Source organism: Fusarium verticillioides, chromosome 5, assembly GCF_000149555.1.
Source record: "Fusarium verticillioides 7600 chromosome 5, whole genome shotgun sequence".
NCBI classification, from domain to species: domain Eukaryota; kingdom Fungi; phylum Ascomycota; class Sordariomycetes; order Hypocreales; family Nectriaceae; genus Fusarium; species Fusarium verticillioides.
This window is the reverse complement of record NC_031679.1, coordinates 2,169,995-2,189,501: the sequence shown is the minus strand read 5'-3', so window position 1 is coordinate 2,189,501 and position 19,507 is coordinate 2,169,995. Positions and strand designations below refer to the sequence as shown.

At 50.2% G+C, this 19,507-nt stretch overlaps 6 protein-coding genes across 6 annotated transcripts; 4 read left to right on the top strand and 2 right to left on the bottom strand.

Moving 5' to 3' along the window:
• The first annotated feature begins 1,251 nt into the window (after positions 1-1,251).
• On the top strand, positions 1,252-5,020 carry FVEG_02713 (hypothetical protein). The gene is made up of 2 exons (XM_018890157.1): positions 1,252-2,150; positions 2,213-5,020. Exons 1-2 carry the CDS (start codon positions 1,921-1,923, stop codon positions 4,806-4,808), a joined length of 2,826 nt encoding a protein of 941 aa, XP_018746435.1. The 5' UTR covers positions 1,252-1,920; the 3' UTR covers positions 4,809-5,020.
• A 339-nt stretch (positions 5,021-5,359) lies between these two features.
• On the top strand, positions 5,360-7,368 carry FVEG_02714 (hypothetical protein). The gene has a single exon (XM_018890158.1). It carries the CDS (start codon positions 5,431-5,433, stop codon positions 7,015-7,017), a length of 1,587 nt encoding a protein of 528 aa, XP_018746436.1. The 5' UTR covers positions 5,360-5,430; the 3' UTR covers positions 7,018-7,368.
• Positions 7,369-10,963: 3,595 nt separating this feature from the next.
• On the top strand, positions 10,964-11,666 carry FVEG_02715 (hypothetical protein; the record flags this gene model as incomplete). The annotated part of the gene is made up of 3 exons (XM_018890159.1): positions 10,964-11,014; positions 11,260-11,517; positions 11,568-11,666. 3 exons carry the CDS (start codon positions 10,964-10,966, stop codon positions 11,664-11,666), a joined length of 408 nt encoding a protein of 135 aa, XP_018746437.1.
• Positions 11,667-12,765: 1,099 nt separating this feature from the next.
• Positions 12,766-14,621, top strand: FVEG_02716 (hypothetical protein). Its single transcript, XM_018890160.1, has one exon. It carries the CDS (start codon positions 13,157-13,159, stop codon positions 14,354-14,356), a length of 1,200 nt encoding a protein of 399 aa, XP_018746438.1. The 5' UTR covers positions 12,766-13,156; the 3' UTR covers positions 14,357-14,621.
• Positions 14,622-14,807: 186 nt separating this feature from the next.
• FVEG_02717 (hypothetical protein) lies at positions 14,808-16,709 on the bottom strand. The gene is made up of 2 exons (XM_018890161.1): positions 15,119-16,709; positions 14,808-15,055 (listed from the first exon to the last, which is right to left on the bottom strand). The coding sequence occupies exons 1-2, from the start codon at positions 16,048-16,050 to the stop codon at positions 14,896-14,898; spliced, it is 1,092 nt and encodes a 363-aa protein (XP_018746439.1). The 5' UTR covers positions 16,051-16,709; the 3' UTR covers positions 14,808-14,895.
• Positions 16,710-17,665: 956 nt separating this feature from the next.
• On the bottom strand, positions 17,666-19,438 carry FVEG_02718 (hypothetical protein). Its single transcript, XM_018890162.1, has 2 exons — positions 18,404-19,438; positions 17,666-18,326 (listed from the first exon to the last, which is right to left on the bottom strand). Exons 1-2 carry the CDS (start codon positions 18,674-18,676, stop codon positions 18,090-18,092), a joined length of 510 nt encoding a protein of 169 aa, XP_018746440.1. The 5' UTR covers positions 18,677-19,438; the 3' UTR covers positions 17,666-18,089.
• Between the last annotated feature and the right edge of the window lie 69 nt (positions 19,439-19,507).

Below are 19,507 nucleotides of genomic sequence, written 5' to 3'. Positions count from 1 at the left end.
GAGTCTAAGTTAGTGGCATCAGTCAGTGGGTCAATCGGTAGAGCTGTTCCAATTGGACTCGAAGAGGTTGAGGACCGTTATTCCAACATTCAAACAAGGGCCAACTAATAAAATAGTGACATGCTCGTGAGGAGCAGGGGTCTTTCAACGTCCAGCCCATTATCCCGGTTCTTCTTTTGGGTTTAAGGGCGCCTCAGCAGTTTGCCCTTGGGCCCGCAGTCTAGATGGGCCTCGGGCTGGAGCGCACGATCATGTTTTCATAAGGTCCTGAGGTTGGTTCCTGTTTGCTTGAGCGGGATTACTCGATTTGCAAAATCGATCTGGTAATCGATCTTGGTAGGAAAAACCAAACAACCAACGCCGTATCGATCATGGTCTGAGCACTCAACCAAGGGATGTCAGGAGATCCATCATCATTATTCAACTCAACTATAACAAAATGGAAATGAATCGAGCGAGTGGAACGTCAACGTCAGCGGGCTTGGCAATCGCGAGCCCGAGGGAGTCTGTATCTGGAGGATTGGATGGATGTACGCAATAACTGTGTGGCTGTGACCATGCTTCGCCAAACACGCGCGTACCATTTCCATTTTCTACATATTCCCGAATGTGGTGTGGTAAAATGAGCAAAAGGCAGTGTAGCCATTGGAGGATCATGAGTTCAGCTCGACTGGTCTTCTTTAGGGCGAGGCGAGCTAGGTAACGTATTCAGTTGAAACCATTGGGTCTGCCCGTCTTCAGTGCCTGTTCCTGAACTGTCCAAGGGACGGGAGCCACTTCACCTCAGTCATTCCGTCCCTGAATGATTTATGATCCCCTGAATCGGATGAGAGCGGGAGGTCGGAAGAGACATCGACATCGGCATCGACTTGGACCGCATTGCATTGCATTAATACCTGTAGACTCTGTCCTATCATGACGCGACCTCACCGTCTCTGCTTGCCATCTGCCATCCAATTGTCACTATCAACAACTGCCAAGGACCCAGTCCCCTGGACGCGCCAAAACTTTAGAACTCCCCGCCCCTGTTAATCTGGGCATAGATCCCTGTAAATCCCCCAGAGGTGTTTGGCGAATGGGCGGCTCTAGGAGTAGATTCATCCCCTGCAGCAGTTGCACCAGCCTCCCCGTTTCCAGCCCAAGCCCAGCCTCCCGTCAGAGGCTCCACTCGAATTGTTCCACGGAGCCCCACTGGACTACCGCTTTCGGCCCCCAACCACACGCAAGTCAGACGTATACAACGTCTTGATATCCTGCTTCATCGCGTTCCTGTTCATTTGTCACAGAGAGAGAAGATTTCTTCCTTCTCTTGCTCTCAACACACACTCTCTTGTCCTCCAAGAGCTTACTAACGTCACAGCTTCTATACAATACTCCCGATTGCTCAGGCTCTCAAGTGTAATTCGGTTTGGTGCGGTTTCTAATCGCGAGCAGCTCTGTCTCTGCCTATCATTCCGTCATCACTCGAGCTGCATTACTCGGCCTGTGTTGTTTTCCAGTCTGGACTCGATTAATTTCATACCCAACCCAAACACTCTGGAGCGGAAAGTTCACTATTCGAAAGTTCAATTCCACATCATTCATTCGCGAATTTCTCCTAGCCTCGCCTGGTTCTGTCAGTCCGCCTTCTGCTCCGTTTCAAACCTTACCCTTCGCATTCTCAACTCTTTATTTTCCGGTCTTTCCAATACCTTTGTTCGATTCGATTTCTCTACCAGGCGTTGCCTTTGCTTTGCGCTAGTCCATTAGTCAGTCGTCCCTGACACCAACCCAACCAACTTTCGAGCTACCCAAATCGAGCTATCTTTGATCAATAGCAGCAATTGTTCATATAAACAAACCTGGCCTGGATTTAGCAACCACCTCACTCTTTAACGCTCCCATTGCTTTTTCGCCCGGGCGCTGGTACGTATAGCTGTAATGGCAGCCAAAGTCAAGAATCTTATGAGTGCAGCGCACACTGCGGGCATCTTTGCCGATATTGCGGTCGACGGCCCAGAGATTGGAACCCTGGTCGCTATCGTCGATCGGGCCAAGAACTTGCCGAATCGCAAGACGATCGGGAAGCAGGACCCTTACTGCGCAGCCAGATTAGGAAAGGAAGCCAGAAAGACAACGACAGATATCAGAGGTGGACAAACACCGAAATGGTAAGATCTAGTTGCACCCGCGGAGCTAATCGAAGGCAAGTTGAGACTAATCGGTGCGATAGGGATCAAGAACTTCGTTTCACAGTCCATGACTGCCCGGATTACTACCAACTCAAGTTATCCATCTTCACAGACGACAAGCGGACAGATCTGATTGGAGAATCCTGGATAGACCTCAGAGGAATCATTGTGCCTGGGGGCGGCCAAAATGACTTTTGGCAAACATTAACTTGCAAAGGCAAATATGCTGGAGAGATCCGAGTTGAAATCACTTTCTACGATACTCGACCAAAGCCAGACAAGCCCGCACCGAAACAAAAGCAGATTGCACCCAGCGAACCCGACCAGGGATCTGTTAAGCAAAGAACGCCCGTTAAGAGACGTCCTTTGCCGTCCGATCCTGTTACTGGTGAGGCTCCAGCTGTGACTCCTCCACCCCCTGTTCCAGCTCCAACGACAGCACCCCAGCCAGCTCCCTTACCGGCGCCTACAGCAACACCTAGTGGTCCTGATCACCGCACGCCTTTACGAACTCACGGCAAACAAGCTTCACACTCAGGAAGCTTTGTCCCAACACAGTCCCCTTTGCAAGCTGTCGAGTACAACACGCCGCCGTCACACTCATCGCGCCGTCACGCGGAGCAATACCCCCCTTCTCCACACGGGTCTGTCCCACAGGAGTATATAACACCAAGTCGTGAGGCACCCCGCCAGTCGCGGAGGTCGATGGTTCCTTATGAGGGAGCTCACCCGCAGTACGATGAGCGGGAGTATAGCTTAAGATACACACCACAACAGGAGCTGATGGACCCTCGAGTTCAATACTCTCCTCAACCAGATCAGATGGATCCTCGAGGCCATTACTCTCCTCAACAGGACCCCTACCAGCAGCATCCGCCACTGCCAGATGATCCCAGGCAGTACTCGCCAGTAGATAATGAACGTCCTCCACCACCACCCGCCCACAGAAGCAGACACAACAGCACAGGCCAGGAACTTGTGCCCAGAGGAAGCTTTGATACGTCACCAAACAAGATGCCACAGATGAGACATGACGTTTTGAGACATGAGGCCCAGAGACAGTCAATGGTGGCTTATCCTGGACGCCCGGCATTTCGGGCATATGATTCAGCCCCTGCCGCCAATCAATCCATCCCGCCAAACACAAACAGCTATGATGCTTTGCCCAGACATAGCTCTTATGACGCCAGTTATGATCCCCATTACAGATCTATGCAGCCCACAGTTGAGGATGTCCCTGAAGCCTCAGGTCCACCTGGTCAAAACGTTGCCCAAAATGGCTCACAGTTCCAGCGTTCCGATGAGCTTTGCTTCGATGACAACCCCAGCCCTGCACCTCTCGTCCTGCGACGATCTCCTGTTCCTGCTCCGGCTCCATTCCGGGACGATTACTCGCCATCGCACGCGCCCCAAGATTACCACAACCCTGAGGACTGGCAGGTGACAGTGTCACCATCTCATGGCCGAGGCTATTCAAGAAACGCCGGGGATAATTCCTATTATCCCCAGAATGGCCAAGGCCATTACCAAGGCCACTCGACTGACATGACTGTCGCGCATAGGCAAAACCCACACAACTATGCTCCGCCGCCTCTCCCAGCAGCTCTCGTGCCGGGTTTGGATGCAGGCCAGTCTCAGGAATTGACGAATCTCATATATGAGGACCGCCGACATGACCGAAGGCAGCATTCTCAGAGCATGTCTAGTATGCAAACGCCTCCTCGAGGGCGCCCGAGGGACGAGTCGTTCCAAGAATATAACCAGCCGCCACCCGAGCATGCCTATGCTGTTCAGCCGTACAACCGGCGGGCAATCACTTACAACCCGCCGGAGCAACAAATTGTAAAGCCTCGAGCCGTCTCGCCCGATCCACGCACAAGCCCCAACACACAACACAGGATCAAGCGTAAATCGGTCAGTCCTGCACCACCGCTCGAAGATCAGAGGAGAAAGTCAGATATTCCTTTTGGACCAGACTCGTATGATGCATTGAACCCCAGCCTTGTTTCGTCCAAAGACGGAGCAAGCCCGTCACCGGATTTCTTGGACGAGGAGCCAAAGAAAATCATCACATACGACGGACGGGAGATTGATCCTTCTGACCATCTTCCTATGGAGACATGGGCCCCTGAACCGGAAAAGAAGCAACCGGAGTCTACCCCGACCGAAACACGCTCACGACCTCCCTTATCAGGGGCACAACCAATGCCTCCAAGCACTCGAAGGCCACCTCGTAGTGGGCGTCATTCGATGTCCGCCGTCAATCCATCTTGTTCATTCTCCGACGAACCACGCACACCCCCACAGGCCGGTCGCACCCGTCTTCAGAAGCGCACTAACCGCACTTCGGCTGGCAACTCCCCAGCAGCCTCCAGTCCACTGGCTCCAATTTCTAAGGATAATTACCAGGAGAGGGCTCCATACGGAAATGCTTCGCTTCGCGGCCTACCTCGTGCAGGAACATGGGACTTTGAAGACGAGAATCGGGGTGCATATGGTGGTCCTCCCATTCCAGCAAAGATCCCTCTGCCCATGATGAGCGGTGCCAATGGCACGGGGCAGGAGTTAGCATTAGTACAGGAGATGCAGCGAATTGATATTGGGACAGGCAGGTCCCGACGCAGGGGAGGATACTAAATCAACGAAGGTAACGAGACCCAGAGGGAATGTATAATATTATATCCACGGTGGTACTGATTTCGGCGTTGGACAAGGCAACATTTGGGAGGATGCGTAAGGTAATATTGGAGTTTTATGCATTCATGTTAACAAAATTGTTCGAAATTAGAAACCAATTCTCATATATATACCATTAGATTTCTTTCATTCAACGGCTACCAAACACAAGGACTAGACTACGTGATATGGACAAAGGATCTAATGATGAATCCCTGTTAGAAGCTCTGTACAAACACCTCAGAGTACCCAAGATAAAATATTTATAATCCCTCTGGTACTTGCTTCTTTCCCTCTTCATTGACATCGTATCTCCATTAGATGCTTGGGCTTTCTTGTCAGGAGATAGTCGCAAGAAAGTTGTACACTTAGGTAGGTCTACAGGCAGTTGGAGCTCATGCTAAACGATCCAATGTTAACCCAAAAGGGTTAGTGCTTCACCTAATATCATCAAGTACCTAGATACCTTGGCCATCAGAATTTCTTTATCTTATCAGGCTCTGAAAAAAAATCATAGCGACCTTCAAGGAAGTTGACTTTTAAACACCACCACTGTGAAAGCCCATCATTGCGATACTCGACAATGGCTGCTCAGGTGGGACCTCTGCCACAGCTCAAGCTGCCTTCGGGCCCTACGCCAATCACTGCCGAACAACGATACTGGAAGACGTTCAAGAACCAGCTTCTGATTCCGTCACCAACATCGTATCCCGTCGTTCACATCTCGGCCAATAACGATTCTTTCGCAGTCACCACAGGCACACGCATTCAGATCTACTCGAATCGAACGCGCAAGCTTCAAAAGACTATTACGCGCTTTGGGGACGTCGCACGTAGCGGTGAGATCAGGAAAGATGGAAGGGTACTGGCGGCTGGTGATGATACGGGAAAGATTCAGGTCTTCGATGTCAATTCTAGGGCGATCCTCAAGACATGGACGCAGCATAAGCAGCCAGCTTGGACAACCAAGTTCTCGCCGACTGAGCTGACGACCTTGTTGAGCGCTAGCGACGATAAAACTGTTCGACTTTGGGATCTCCCAAGCAACGACCCGACTACTACATTTGTTGGTCACTCAGACTACGTTCGATGCGCCAACTTCATGCCTGGCACCATGTCCAACATGATTGTCTCAGGAAGCTATGACTCGACTGTCAAGCTTTGGGACCCCAGGGCAGGAAGCAACAGTGCGGTCATGACTTTCAAGCATGCTGCGCCTATTGAAGATGTGCTGTCTATGCCCACTGGAACCGCAGTTCTTGCAGCTGCGGGTGAATCCATCAGCGTTCTCGACCTTGTTGCCGCGCGCCCTCTGCACATGATTACCAACCACCAGAAGACAGTCACTTCTCTCAGCCTCGCGTCCAATGGCCGACGACTTGTCAGTGGTGGCCTGGAGGGTCATGTTAAAGTGTTCGAAACGACTGGGTGGAACGTTGTCTCGAGCACCAAGTATCAATCTCCCGTCCTGTCTGTCAAGGTTATCCCGTCTAGTGATGATGCCGATTCAAGCGACCGACATCTAGCAGTTGGTATGCAGTCTGGTGTTCTTAGTGTGCGAACTCGCCTCACTGGAGCCGAGGCCAACAGAGAAGCCGAACGGGAGAAGGAAATGGCTGCTCTGGTTGCTGGAACCATTGAAGCCCATGACGCCAAACGTAAGAAGCGGAAGAGGAGAGTTACCGCAGCAAAGAAGTTGGATATGGTTGGCGAGGGGGCCGATGTTGTCATTGCAAACGAGTCTCGCGCCTACAAGAAAAAGGAGCGCCCGTGGCAGAGTGACCTACGACATGCTCGATATGCGCGTGCACTCGATCAAGTCCTCGACAAAGACTCACCTGAGCATTCACCTCTCAACGTGCTTACCCTTCTTCTGGCCCTTCGCCATCGCAGTGCTCTCCAAGATGCCTTGGAGTCTCGAGACGAGCACACAGTTCAGCCGATCTTGAAATGGGTTTGCAGTCACATCTGCGACCCCCGATATGTTAGTGTCTGCGTAGAAGTTGGCCTCCACCTTCTCGAGCTCTACGCAGAGTTCGTAGGTGGTTCAGCAGAGCTGCATGAAGGCTTTAGGACTTTACACCGCCGAGTTAGGGTCGAGGTGGAGAGAGCTCAGGTAGCATGCCAAACCGGAGGTATGCTCGAGAGTCTGATGGTCGGGACCCTCTAATAGATAGACACGAAGCGTGTGGTATTATATCCCGAGTTTGTTGGGCTCAGTTTGCATTGCGCGTGGCGTTACGGCGGATTAAAATGGGAATATATGGTTGTGAAACTAGTACGAGGCTTAGGCTTGCACTTGGAAGGGCGGCCGAAAGGATTGAATGTTGGTTGTGTGAGATTGATATCATGGAATCGCTATATCTACGCCATACGACTTATTCACTCTGGCGCACACCGCGCCTAGATATTTGACTTGGTTTGATCACATTCGGTTCCTTGTATGTGTTTGTGTGTTTTGAGTACCGTATTGGTTTGCCATCGGCATATGTAGCTACATATATCCTTTAAGAGACCGACCATCTTTCAATGGCTTTATCCCCAAGCTCAGGCCACTGGCTCCCAATATGTTCCAATGATTCCACTCAGGCTATGCTCAATATCAGAAGTTTTCCTATGCCCCGGGTGCCAGGCAGGTCAGCAAGGCAAGGTACCGACCCCATTGAGTCATTCCAAAGGCCGGCAATAGGATGTTTGCTAACAGTCCCTAGAACCTTTTTTTGGAGCGTATTCCGCCCTCTTGATGTTCTTCCACTCGTCTGCGAAGTTCGTCCGTGCAACAAGCCGCGGTCTGCTCGGAAGCCCATAGTAATAATGGCTGATTTCGTCTGGCCCAGGGGCATTTGGAGTAGACATCGTGCTGGCACTAAGGACTTGGTATGGCAAATGAGTTTGTTTGGTGAGATTCTGGTGAATTTCGTCTTCTGTTACTGGGCAACTAGAGCTTCTGGAATGTCGGATTGCAAATTTGCGTGGAGTGTAAGGAGGATGGAGGAAGTGATGGCAAAGGCCCGAGGGGCTGGTGTCTATAAATACCTGTTAGAACTAAAATCTTGTTTGACTTTTGAGCATAAAAAAACCTTGACGCTTACCAAAAGTTTATTGAGAAAGCCTATTCATATCTCGTATAATTGGGAGCGTGATGACCAATGATTTGTATAGAGTTGAAATCTAGTACAACCTTGGCTTTGCAGACTTGTCAAGCTCTTGGGGTCAACAAGCAATGTATCGACCAGGGTCTTCAAGGTAGATTGTCTGAGTTTCGTTGAATGTTTTGAGTTTGACGACGCATAATCCAAATCCTTTGAGATATGGCCGCCAGGGCCTATCACTTTCCTATGTGCGTGCATGGCGACTTCTCTATATCTCGGAATAGGAAGTTATAGGGAGGAACGACAGAACACAGTGAAAGCTTCCATAAAGGCAGAGAGTCTGAAGTCTCTTACCAGGAAAAAAAACCTGTACACCGATCCTTGAAAAAGGGAACCTTACCTCATGAAGAGGATAAGGAGGCAACACGGTGCACAGCGAGGAACTCTCATGTATCACGCCTAGATACATGCCCCTTCCCATCAGAAGCGAATTATCACAATAGGGCATCCCCAGGCATTTCAGGCGTGCCTGGGGTGCTGTGTTGCTTTGGAAGCTGTGGCACCAACATCGCGAAAAGAAAAGGAGAAGAATGCTGCAAAGCGAGGCTCGCAGAACAGGTGAAAGACTGCGAGGGAAAGAGATCGGGCTGTAAAATTAGGTAATATGAGACTAAACGCGACGGGACCGCCATCGCACACTGTAACAGCCCTGATAGGGGATGAAGATTAGGAGTGTACACTTTGATGCAGACTCAACCAGGGACGCAGGAGTCACAATAGCGAGGTCGATGCGAGAGACTACATGTTCCATGAGCTTGCGAAACGCCTCCTTGTGCTTGGTGATGTTGACCGCGTATGTGTCCGGGTCCTTTCGTTTCTCCTTCCAAGCCTGCACAACGCCAGCCACTCTTTCTCGTTGGTCTCAACAATGTTGCGAGCGCACTCAGAGAAGGAACCGAATACACGTGAAGGGTTGGTATTCTCGAACCTTCGGGCGTTGCTAGCATTAAGATATTGTGCTAGTGTGCGACTGCCCCTGCCCGCGGTTGGTTGGAGCGAGACGCCGATGCTGAAAGGTTCAGATTTGGTCACGCGTTAAAGGTTGACGAACTCCTTTGTTCTATGGGAGAACACGAGCAACAACCTTCTCTGGAAACTTGGCAGCTGAGCGACGAACTGCATCATCAGCGAGCCGCGAGCTTGTTCTGACCAGCAGTCCAAGCAACTTTGGCAGTGAGGGAGTCTGTGTTGGAGGGGTTCCCAGATGTCTGTATTGTTCACTCTCAGGGTCCCAGTACGTGTCGTAGGCCAGCTTAGCCTCAAATTCGGCTCAGTCTAGGTCACAGCCAGGCTTGAATGTGACATCATCAACGCTCCTGATGATCCCCTTCTTGTCTTTCCATTGGAAACGCATGATGGTTCCTTTGATTATATTGACAGTGAATAGGCAGTCTTTCTCTTTTGTCGAGCTTCGGCTTTTGCTTCCTCATCCTCAGCGCTCTTTTGGGCTCTTCTTTCCTGGGCCTTGGATGCTCTACCGAGTGTTAGATATTGAGGTCCGAGTGACAGAGTGCTCGACTCCCAAGGGGACACTCACATTTCTTTCTTTCCATATGCATTCGGATGCTTTGATGGCTTCAAATCCTTATTCCAGAATCTGGCTTTGACACCAATTCCGTCAACACCTGGAGACGCTGGCTTCGAAGGGGGTAAGATGAGGTTGTTCTTCGAGGGATTCTAATCTCGGTAGATCTCCTGCATTAGCCCCCTTCTCATGCCATCGGTGACGGCTGTCGAGCCCGGATAGAAGGCAAGAAACAGCCTTGTGAATGGGATATCTTCCGCCAGCGACAAGGGAGGGTAATCGCCCTTGGCTGAGGAGGGATTTCTAGATAGACGCGTCAGACATCAGCGGATGACCCAACTTTGCCTTCGTTTGAGACATACTAGAAGCAGACGCAAAACTCCTTGAGGCCACGAGCGTAAGCCGAGACCTCTGGTGAAAGGTAACAATAGGTTGAGAGGTGATAATGAGGAGAGTAGGGCGAGGGTGAGGGTGATGGCTCGACCGAATCGAGGGCGGGAACACTGAACCCTTGATGCCTTCAATGTGAGCAAGCAAATCCACGAGTGCAACCCTGTAACACAGCCTTGAATCTCCTTTGGCCATCAGTCAATCCGGGAATAGGAAACGCTGGGTATTTTGGTGAAAATGTCAACCAGTGAGTGGCGTTGGCACCTGGAAGTTGCGAAGAGGAAAAGATGGCGAAGGGCGAAGGGCGAAGCCAAGTCTGTGATTTTTATCTTCCACAATCTTTTGGTCTTCACTACCTTGATTGTTTGGATAGGTTGTTTTAAGGGGCTTTAGTATAACAATAGGTCAGTGTTGGCAGCTGTCAGCTTTGCTGCTCATCTGAACCCCCCGGTGAGCTTTCAGGGGGATTATGCCAGGGCCGACACTCTAGCATTACCTACCTACCTTACCTATTTAGCAAAGCTCATTTATATATTTTATTTGCCAGTGTCTGTCAGTGCTTGCCAGCTTTGCTTCTATTATGTGTGACTCATATAACATAACAAACATGGCTTAGGTAACTCATCCAGCCACATCCTAAACTCTTCATAAAACTTTTGCAAACGCTGACTTCTTTACCTAAACTCTTCACAAGACGATAATAGTTCTTTGTTTACTTCTCGCCAGTGTTTACACAGATAATCTGATCCTAGTACCCTGACGGCCATCAAAAGTATCAGTTTGCTACGTTCTAGCAGAGTGACAAGCAGCAACAAACTCCCCCACAAACACAAAGGTATGCAAGGAGGAAGCATTCTTAGCATATAATCAAAGGTTTCCCCTCCTTCTGACTTCACCTTAGCAACTTTCGGGGCATATTATATATATATATACGTTGTTCACTCTGCTTGGCTGTTGCTAGCTCGCCGACCTTAGAGCTCCGACGCCAGACAGAAGATAACCTCGTCTGGTACAAGCGCCTGAGCACTTGGGTTCGTGACAACGCCGCAATGGCCGTCGCTGAGGGTCGCTCGGCAATGCTCTCATCGGGAAGGATATTGGTCAGCCAATGTCCACCAAGACAGACCCCAACCTTTCTTTCGCAATGAAGCGTCAGACCACTGGCCATTTCCATCACCTGTCAAGCATTGGTGGCCAACTCCATGGAGGCTTTCATGGAGGCTTTCATGGAGGCACTGTCGCTCGTCTTGGCGTTGGGCCATGTCCTGGTCTCCATTTATGATCTGATTCACCCACCTCATGTACACACTGAGTTTCTTGTTCGCAACGGCTCATCTCTCGACAGATCTCTGGGTTGATTATCCCACTTGCCACCATCCTCGACAAAATCTCCGTCGCCGATGTCTCCGCTGACGATGAAATTGCTCTGTCAACCCTTCATGCTTTTGAAGTCATGGATTTGTCTGAACTTGGATATCATGGCAAAGGATCAGACGAGCTAGGCGAGAACCTGCAAGATAGGGGCCTTGCTAGGAAGAGCCAGCGATGCATGTTCGCGATGCTTTTTCCGAAGTTCGTCACATTCGCGTTGACTTCGACTGGAGTGAGGTATTTGTCATCTACAGCACGGAGTCTGATCGCAACCAACGTTAGAAGATGCACCCTACTGCCACACAACAAATTACCACCGCTGTCCGTGCAACTTTCAAGGAACAGAGCTCGTCATCATTGGAGATCTGGTTTCTTCCTTGAGAATCCTTCGAACACCATAACTGAAGTGACATCCTCGCAAATCTTCAGGTCTTCACAAACCCGTACGCGGAATACCTTACCGACGTTCGTTCCAGGTACACTGATCTGACGTACAAAAACTGACCTTCGGTCTCTTGTTGATAACCCAGAATATGCCCAGATGATGGCAATTTCTCAGGGCAGTGGCTCATCCAACATGTCGGTTGATGAACTTGCTTGCGTTCTCAAACTCCGGAGCGAACGTCAACGCAGCATCCCACTTCAGCTCGCAGTGATGATTGATGGGAACCCGCCTGCCTCAGTGCCCATCTTCGCATCGCCGACTCGAGACCGCTTCGAACAGACCTACAAAGAACAAGTTTTGGTTGTCTGTCGACCATTCACCCGCCAATTTCCGAAACCTGTTGATGGGTCACAACGAGATCTCCCATCCCATCTCTGCGATTGGAGACACTGTACGGAACCTCGTCCCATCGTTGTTGAGCACCACAATCCCAACGTTGACCGGAGCATATGACGAGCCTAAGGATAATTTTATGATAAACTTATGCTCCCGCAGTTTACCACCCGAGTAGTCTTTGCACACACGTCTGAATCTATGTACCTAGTGCAAGGTCATATATTTATTTCCCTTTTGTCAAATTCGAACCAAGGCCCTGTGCGTACTTTACAGCGGTATTGTTTGTTCTCATTTTCGAGTCCCTTTTTTTCTCGAGGAATAAATTGAGCAGCTACTCTACCCAAACCAAACGTGGGCCGTCACCCCCAATCATGTTGATCAGCTGGGCTACATGCAGTACGTCAGATACCGAGACTGGGCGATGCAGAGACACAATGTTGGAATAGCTTCACCACAGCAACGCATCACCCCAAAAATGCCTTGAGATGCTATACTGCGATAATTGGGGCATACATTCGGGCGTGATGTATGAGAGATCCTCGCCGGTCTTCAGTTGCACCCTCCCCTGGAGAGGCCCTCAGGGGTTGACGGCCGTATTCATCTATCATGACTGTCAACAGCCGCCAGCTGCCCGACAGTGTCAACCACTGAAGCCTTTAGTATTCCCTCACCTTGCAGTGATTCATTCCCCTTCTTGCTATTATTTACACTCCATTTTTTACTCATCATTGCCTGAGCACCGCGTTGTTCGAAATCACCACCCTCTTGCTTCCTCTCCTCTCCTCTTCTCTTCACCCGCGCATCATCATCGCTCGCGTTTGCATAGAACTTCACAACACAAGTCTGAGCCGCGCATCACTCAAGTTCACTCACTTCCCTCTACCTCGCTCTATATTACACTACTTCCGCATCCGATGTCAACCGCTCGCCCTCATCTCGCGATGTTGCCGATGCAGCACCATCCCCTTCCCTTTCCTCCCCAGGACCCAGTGATCAGAGCCGCCGATCTCATGGCACTTATGAGAGATGACCTCGTTGAGCACGGTGTCGACGACCGAGTTTCAAGATATTGCGCTCTCAAAAAAGCTACATGGTCAGCGATAAAGATATCGGTGATCTGATTGTGGATATTGTCAAAGAAGCACACAAAACAATTCACGTTCCCCAGACTAGCTGCAAGAGACGTATGCCTGCAACTGCTGTGATCATGCAGCACCCATTTGCCGAAAAGCCTCTCGGTCCAGCTTTACATGGACTCGACATCGGCCAATTAAAGGAGGACCGAGACAATCAAATCACCTTTAACATGAAGGATCAAGCCACTGGTTGGTTCCATATTCTTCTCAGTGCTGATTGCCAGCTACTCCTGGGCTTTTATGATGGCACCGTTACACGACTTGGCGTCGGGCCTTGTGCCGGCCTCGTTGTCCGTCTTGAAATCATAGTCAGGAAATTTCATCAGCCACATATTCATTTCAAGTTTGGCATCCGCAATGGTGGTAGACCTGTGATCTTCATGGATTTAATCGTCCCCCTTGATTACATTGTTGATGCGATCACTCTCAACAGCATCAATGCAGATATCATAAACTCTCTCGCACCTCTCCGTATGTTCAATGCTATCGACATCTCGGGGCTCGTGAACCATGTCAAGGGTTCCGATATTCTCGGCGAAAAGCTAGAGGATATTGTTATGCCAAACCGTGTCAACCACATTCACCTCGTGGCTGAGAAAGTGCGCCATCTTCACACAAACATTGACCGGTCCGAGGTCTTTGTCATTGACAACTTGGAGTTTAAGCGCAATCTCAAACTGTACCCTCCTGTCATGCAGAACATCGCTTCTGCCGTCGCTAGCCAATTCAGAAAGAAGAGCCAGGGATCTTTTGAGGCACGGCTCATCCATGAGGAATCGTTTGATCGTTCTTGGCCAGATATCCTCGCCGATGTCACGCAGTTCACCAAACCATACGCAGACTATCTTATGGATACTCGTTACGGTTACGCGGACCTGACCTTCAGGAACTTAGGCCCAATCGACCCTGATGACCGACCCGATCGTCCAAACAAGGCCTCCACCTTCTTCATTAGTGCCGAGCATCACACTGTCGCCTTACTAGCCAGTGCTGCCAAAGAACAAGAGATGCGTGATGACCGTGCGTCCAGACTGCTCAATACATCCATACGAGCTGTTGTTTGGCGTGATGAATACTCTACATGGAAACCCAGCGAGAATGATCTCGAGAAATACGACATCTTCTTGACCACCCTCCATATTACCTCTAGGTGACGAGAAACCCCTTGCCTGACTCACTTTGCTCAACTACGAGAGTACTATCAGCGGTGGGCCGATCGCTATACTCGGCGTCCATGAAGAATGTGGCAGTAGATCCGACATTGAGCATATCTTTGACGATTTCAGGATCAGTGTAATAGGCGACTCAGTGAGCGGTTCTGCCACCATCGACAGGGAGACTATTCAGGATATTTGTAGTGAACCAATACACAGTTAAAGATATTCAGAATGCATTACGGTTTAAAAAATACCAGTTGGCACTGTAAAATTTGAATATGCGTTAGTTTGAAAAGCACTAAGCTAGGTACTCTTGGCCGTCATTCGCATGATATAAAATACTCTTCAACTTCTTGTCCGATTCTCTTATCGACAAGTCAGTCCATAGTCAATTGCATACACTTCTTAATCCAATTACATCACTGGCTCTGCAAGTCACACGATCACACTTTGTCATGTAAGATAATTCATTAATAATCATTAAAGAAATGCTGCTGTACATATCCATAAATCATCATTAAGCCCTCGGTTCCTATTTACAGACCCCGGTGAGTCTCCTGGTGGGTGCTGCTGTGTCGTCGACTGTGGTCACTATGAGGATCATCGTGAGCGATCTCAGAAGGAACGTGTTTCTGTAAAACAGAAGGAGGAACCTGGGCAGCATCGGTGGGATCTCTTTGACCATAGTTGCTGTTTCTGTAACGGGACGCCAGTAATGAGAAACGTCCCAAGCTTCGAGATCGTCGGAGGTGGACTTACGACTGCTGGAAAGTCTTGTCTTTGCCAAGAGTTTTGCTACCGTCAAGGTCGCTATCCACCTTTGGATCAAGTTTGTTGGCCAAATCACTAGAATGGGGGCCAGCGGTGTTAGGAGCAGGGCCGAGTCCGGTGCCGGTAGAACCGTATGTACCGGTGGAGCCAGTTCCGCCCAAGCCGGAGGTGTGGGTGCCAGTGGGGCCGTGTGCACCAGCATCATGGCTGGAGAAGCCTGAAGTGCCAGTAGTAGTCTGGCTGTAAGTGCCAGAGCCGCCGCCGAGACCGCCCTGGCTACCGTGGGTGTTAGAACCACGAAGTCTTCGGGATCCATCAAGATCGCTGTCCACCTTGGGATCGAGTTTGTTGGCCATATCACTGGAATGGGGACCAACAGTGTTTCCAGGACCAGTGCTGTAACCAGCAGATGTGCCTCCAATGCCACCATGAGCACCAGCACCGTGGCTTGAAAGACCCGAAGCTCCAGTAGTAGTTTGTCCATAAGTATTGGAGCCACCAACACGTCGAGAACCGTCAAGATCACTGTCCACCTTAGGGTCTGCCGCGTTGGCAAGGCGGCTTCCGTGGGGCCCCGTGGTTCCCTCGGGAAGACCTGAAGAATGAGAGCCGATGCCGCCAGCAGTGGTTTGGCCAGGCAGGTTCTCAGTGCGTCCGGCAGTAGTGTGGCCAGGCATGTTCTCGGAGTAGGTGCCTCCAGTCAAGCCACCAGCTGTGCCAGCGTTGTGGGTGGAAGATCCCAGGCCACCAGTGGTTGTGGTGCCAGGGTTCGCACGATGGTCTCTATCCGAATCATATCGAGGATCAGCAGCGTTGGCAGCACGGGACGAATGGCCGCCGTGAGTTCCAGTAGGCTGCTCGTGGGACTTGTCCTTGTCGGAGTGGATAGCGTCCTTGACCTTGTTGATGAGACCAGACATGATGAATGTAGTTTTTAGGTTGTAGTTTTGAAGGGGTTGGGTATCTTGAAGATGGTGTGTGTGGGAGTTGAGTTGAAGTGAAGATGCTTTGGGTATCTTTGAATGCTTTTGTTTGATGATGAGAAAAAAGAACAGTTCCGAGGAGAGACATCATGAATCTTATATAGTTGCAGATTGTTATCCCGGGAGCCTCAATCTCGATGCCATCCTCAGCAAACCTGGCAGGCCCAAGCTCTTTCGATCCTCAGATCTCGACCTATCTCCTCGTTCCTCTCCCCTCTCCCCTCCTCTCTCGTCCACCCTTCCACCGACCTCACTTTGCGTCATAGCATTTACCCCCGATCTTTGCAGAAGTCTAGCCCTGAGCTTGGCGACGATTGGTGAAGGCTTGTTGCAGGGACAATCTAGCGTCATGCCACGCGAGATATGACGTTGACGACTCGTAGGGCAGAAGCACATGAGAAAGAAAACAACAAAGGTAGCAAGCATCGAACATGGGATTTCTTGCTCTTCCAATGCGCCAAGCTCATGTTGTGGAGCAGGAGACGGGATGTGAAAGAGAATGACGAAGAGGCTCCGTGGCTTGAAAGTGAGATCTACAAGAAGATGATGCAAAGCTAGGGCCTGTGGCGTGTATCATGGCTGTAGTGCGTGGCGTCAGCTACCCCAGAAGGTGACAGAAAACGGCAAAATCTAGCGACACTTTTAGCGTGGTTCACAGTGGAAGCGCGCCCTGATGTTTTTTGTCCAGACAGGCCAACCCCCCCCAGTTCTCAAACCAAGCTACCCCGCGCTCACAGTCTCAAAGTTGGCAGCAGGTCCACCGTCCAACTAGCCACCAAGGCCAGGCCAGACCAGGCAACCTAAGCAAAATGACGCCAAGAGAAAGGCCGTTTTTCCGGCCCAGCGAGACAAAGAAATCGACTTATGACAGCATTGATGCCTCTCCAGGCCTTGAATCTGCTGGGCCAAGAGCTCTTCTTCTGGCCATGGCCGCTCTAGAACCTCTGCAACGCAACACGGCTAAAAACCAGGATCACGAGGTCCCACAGTGACGGGAATATCCAGCCCTGAGTCGCGCAGACTAAGGAAGCCCTGTTGTGCGGAATGCATGCCATGGTGGCTTGTGTTTTCGCAGGCGGTGCAGGCTTGTAGGTACATAGGTAGGTAGTTAACCTCATACTCTGCCCCTGTGCCTAGGACGGGACTAGGAGTTATCTCTGGTTGTAGATCTCGATGATCATGGAAACAAGACGGACAGTAACAGTTGACGCGGTTAGGCACATCTCCTGCATGATAATTAGGTCGGCCAGAGGAAGACCAAACGGTGCTTGTGACCAAATCTCACGCATCTCATGAATGGACTGTACGGTACAGGTGACTGTATACTGTGCTGCGCGTACAAATATGGATAACAGACATCGTCAGGGACTTCAAATCAGATTCCCTTGTCCATTTTGAGTTGCAGATCATGACACTGTTCCCCATTGTTTCATATTTGAAATATTCTTTGCGTTCGCACAAATGACGTCGAAATACATCAAGAGCATCCAACTATTACAAGTTTCAAATCTCATCCACCCACGTTGATCGATTAGGTAGTACGGAGTAGGTAGTGCATACTCCGTATATAGACGAGACAAAAATAGCAGCAAAGTATACATTAATTAATTCCAGCCTAGGTAAATAAGCACAGTAAGGACTTGATGTGACCGTCAATCGTATCAAAGGATATCCAGATCCGCCCCCGCCAGCTTCACGTTGCTTGCTTTGCCTCGTCCAACGCCAAGTTCCAACTCAAATGACAACAAAAAGAAAAACAAGGAAATCATCCATCCACATCTCACGTATTAGTTCCCACCCGACACGGCATTTCGGAATGTTCCACGCAATCCAATCATGTCGCCAAGACCAACAAATCGCCAACTGAGATCGTCCTCTTCCTCTTCCTCACTAAGTAGCAGTAGCCAGCAACTACCCTACCCTCCCAGAGGTTCTTCAGTAGAGCTGGAGTGCTTCACGCCTACCTGCATCTGCTCTTAGACACGGCTGCGGAACCAGGGGCCCCGGCGGCGGTTGTGGTGAGCCGCCTCAGCACGAGCAACGGTACGCTCACGTCGGCGCACCCAGAAGAAGCCTACGAGAGCCGAAACAAGCCAGAGAAGTGCCGAGAGGAAGCTAAAGGCGATCACGGCCTTGGTCTTCCCACACTGATCTCCGTGAACTGGATGCACGTTGTCCCAGTCGAATACACGGCCGCAAGAATTTCCAATGAGCTTTTTGAGTGCCGTTAGTGCATGCACAACTACCGAGAGTAGAGTAGAGTAGAGTATCAAACAAGGTTGTGACTTACATCGACAAGCAGACCAAAGACGATCCACCAGTTGATGGACATGAAGATGTCCAGAGGCCAGTGAACGAAAGTGCTCGAAAATGGAATGAGGAGCAGCAGAGAGAACAATATTCCCAGCGCGGCAACGACTTCGGTATAGATGAATCGGCCAAGCTGCCAGGAGCTTGCGCCGCGGACATTGTGCAGGTATTCGCCATTAACACCTGCAACGATGGCTGCAAATACCAGCTCTGCAGCACGGAGGATCAAGCTGACGACACGATCGAGAGCCATGGCTACTTTGCAGGAGAGGTTTGGTGTAGTAGGGCTGTGGTACTCCGTTCAAAGTTGAGATTTAAACTGTTTTATCTGTCTGTCTTCTCCTTACAAGCAACAGCCTTGGGACGAGGCTCGTTATTTATCTAGATACTACAAGTAGATATCCAGCAATACAACTCACGGGTCTCTCTACCACATGACGATGACGCCCCTCCCTCAAAAAAAAAAAAAAAAGCAAAATCTAACGAAGCCTGTTTGAGACCGTTTCCTTGGTCCTGAAGCTCTTTGACACGTCTACCGTGGCTCATAACAGGTCACCAGCACAACGAGTTGCCAGATGAGGTCATGCGGACCAGGCTTCAGCTAAGGTGTGGTGAGCGTGAACATCTGCCATTCGATAGTCCTCACCTTGTATCGCCGCCCGACAAGGACCCCTTCTCTGTTCTGAAACAAAAATGATGTCGCAGGCCAAGGCCTTTTAACCCTTCTCCTTTTGACCCGACTGGACAATTACTGAGCTTCTGAGTCTTGGAAGAAATCATAGCTTCACGTGCCGAGATGCCACCAATCGTGCCACGCATCATGCCAAGGAGGCTACCCTTGAGCCGCTTGCATCGTCCAAGGCTCTTATTTCGTGACGACCTCATGAATAAACCAGAATTTTGTGATTTAGTAGAACCTTGACGTTGCCTAATCCCATGCAACCTCTAGGCTGACGAAACGATCATAACTTTCAAAAGTTTGTTGTGGATCGGTAGCGCTTGGACTTAACATAGCTGAACAACGAGTATACGATGTGACGCTGTTTGAACAGAACCATAAGCCTGTCTCCTGTGCTTTAACATT

Excerpts from the sequence above, each read along its gene's own strand:
- FVEG_02713 (XM_018890157.1), top strand. The coding sequence starts at position 1,921 with ATGGCAGCCAAAGTCAAGAATCTTATGAGTGCAGCGCACACTGCGGGC. Across the intron at positions 2,151-2,212 it reads GGTGGACAAACACCGAAATG|GGATCAAGAACTTCGTTTCA; the intron begins GTAAGATCTAGT and ends TCGGTGCGATAG.
- FVEG_02714 (XM_018890158.1), top strand. The coding sequence starts at position 5,431 with ATGGCTGCTCAGGTGGGACCTCTGCCACAGCTCAAGCTGCCTTCGGGC.
- FVEG_02716 (XM_018890160.1), top strand. The coding sequence starts at position 13,157 with ATGGTCAGCGATAAAGATATCGGTGATCTGATTGTGGATATTGTCAAA.
- FVEG_02717 (XM_018890161.1), bottom strand. The coding sequence starts at position 16,050 with ATGTCTGGTCTCATCAACAAGGTCAAGGACGCTATCCACTCCGACAAG. Across the intron at positions 15,056-15,118 it reads GACAAGACTTTCCAGCAGTC|AAACAGCAACTATGGTCAAA; the intron begins GTAAGTCCACCT and ends GTCCCGTTACAG.
- FVEG_02718 (XM_018890162.1), bottom strand. The coding sequence starts at position 18,676 with ATGGCTCTCGATCGTGTCGTCAGCTTGATCCTCCGTGCTGCAGAGCTG. Across the intron at positions 18,327-18,403 it reads TCTTTGGTCTGCTTGTCGAT|CTCATTGGAAATTCTTGCGG; the intron begins GTAAGTCACAAC and ends GCACTCAAAAAG.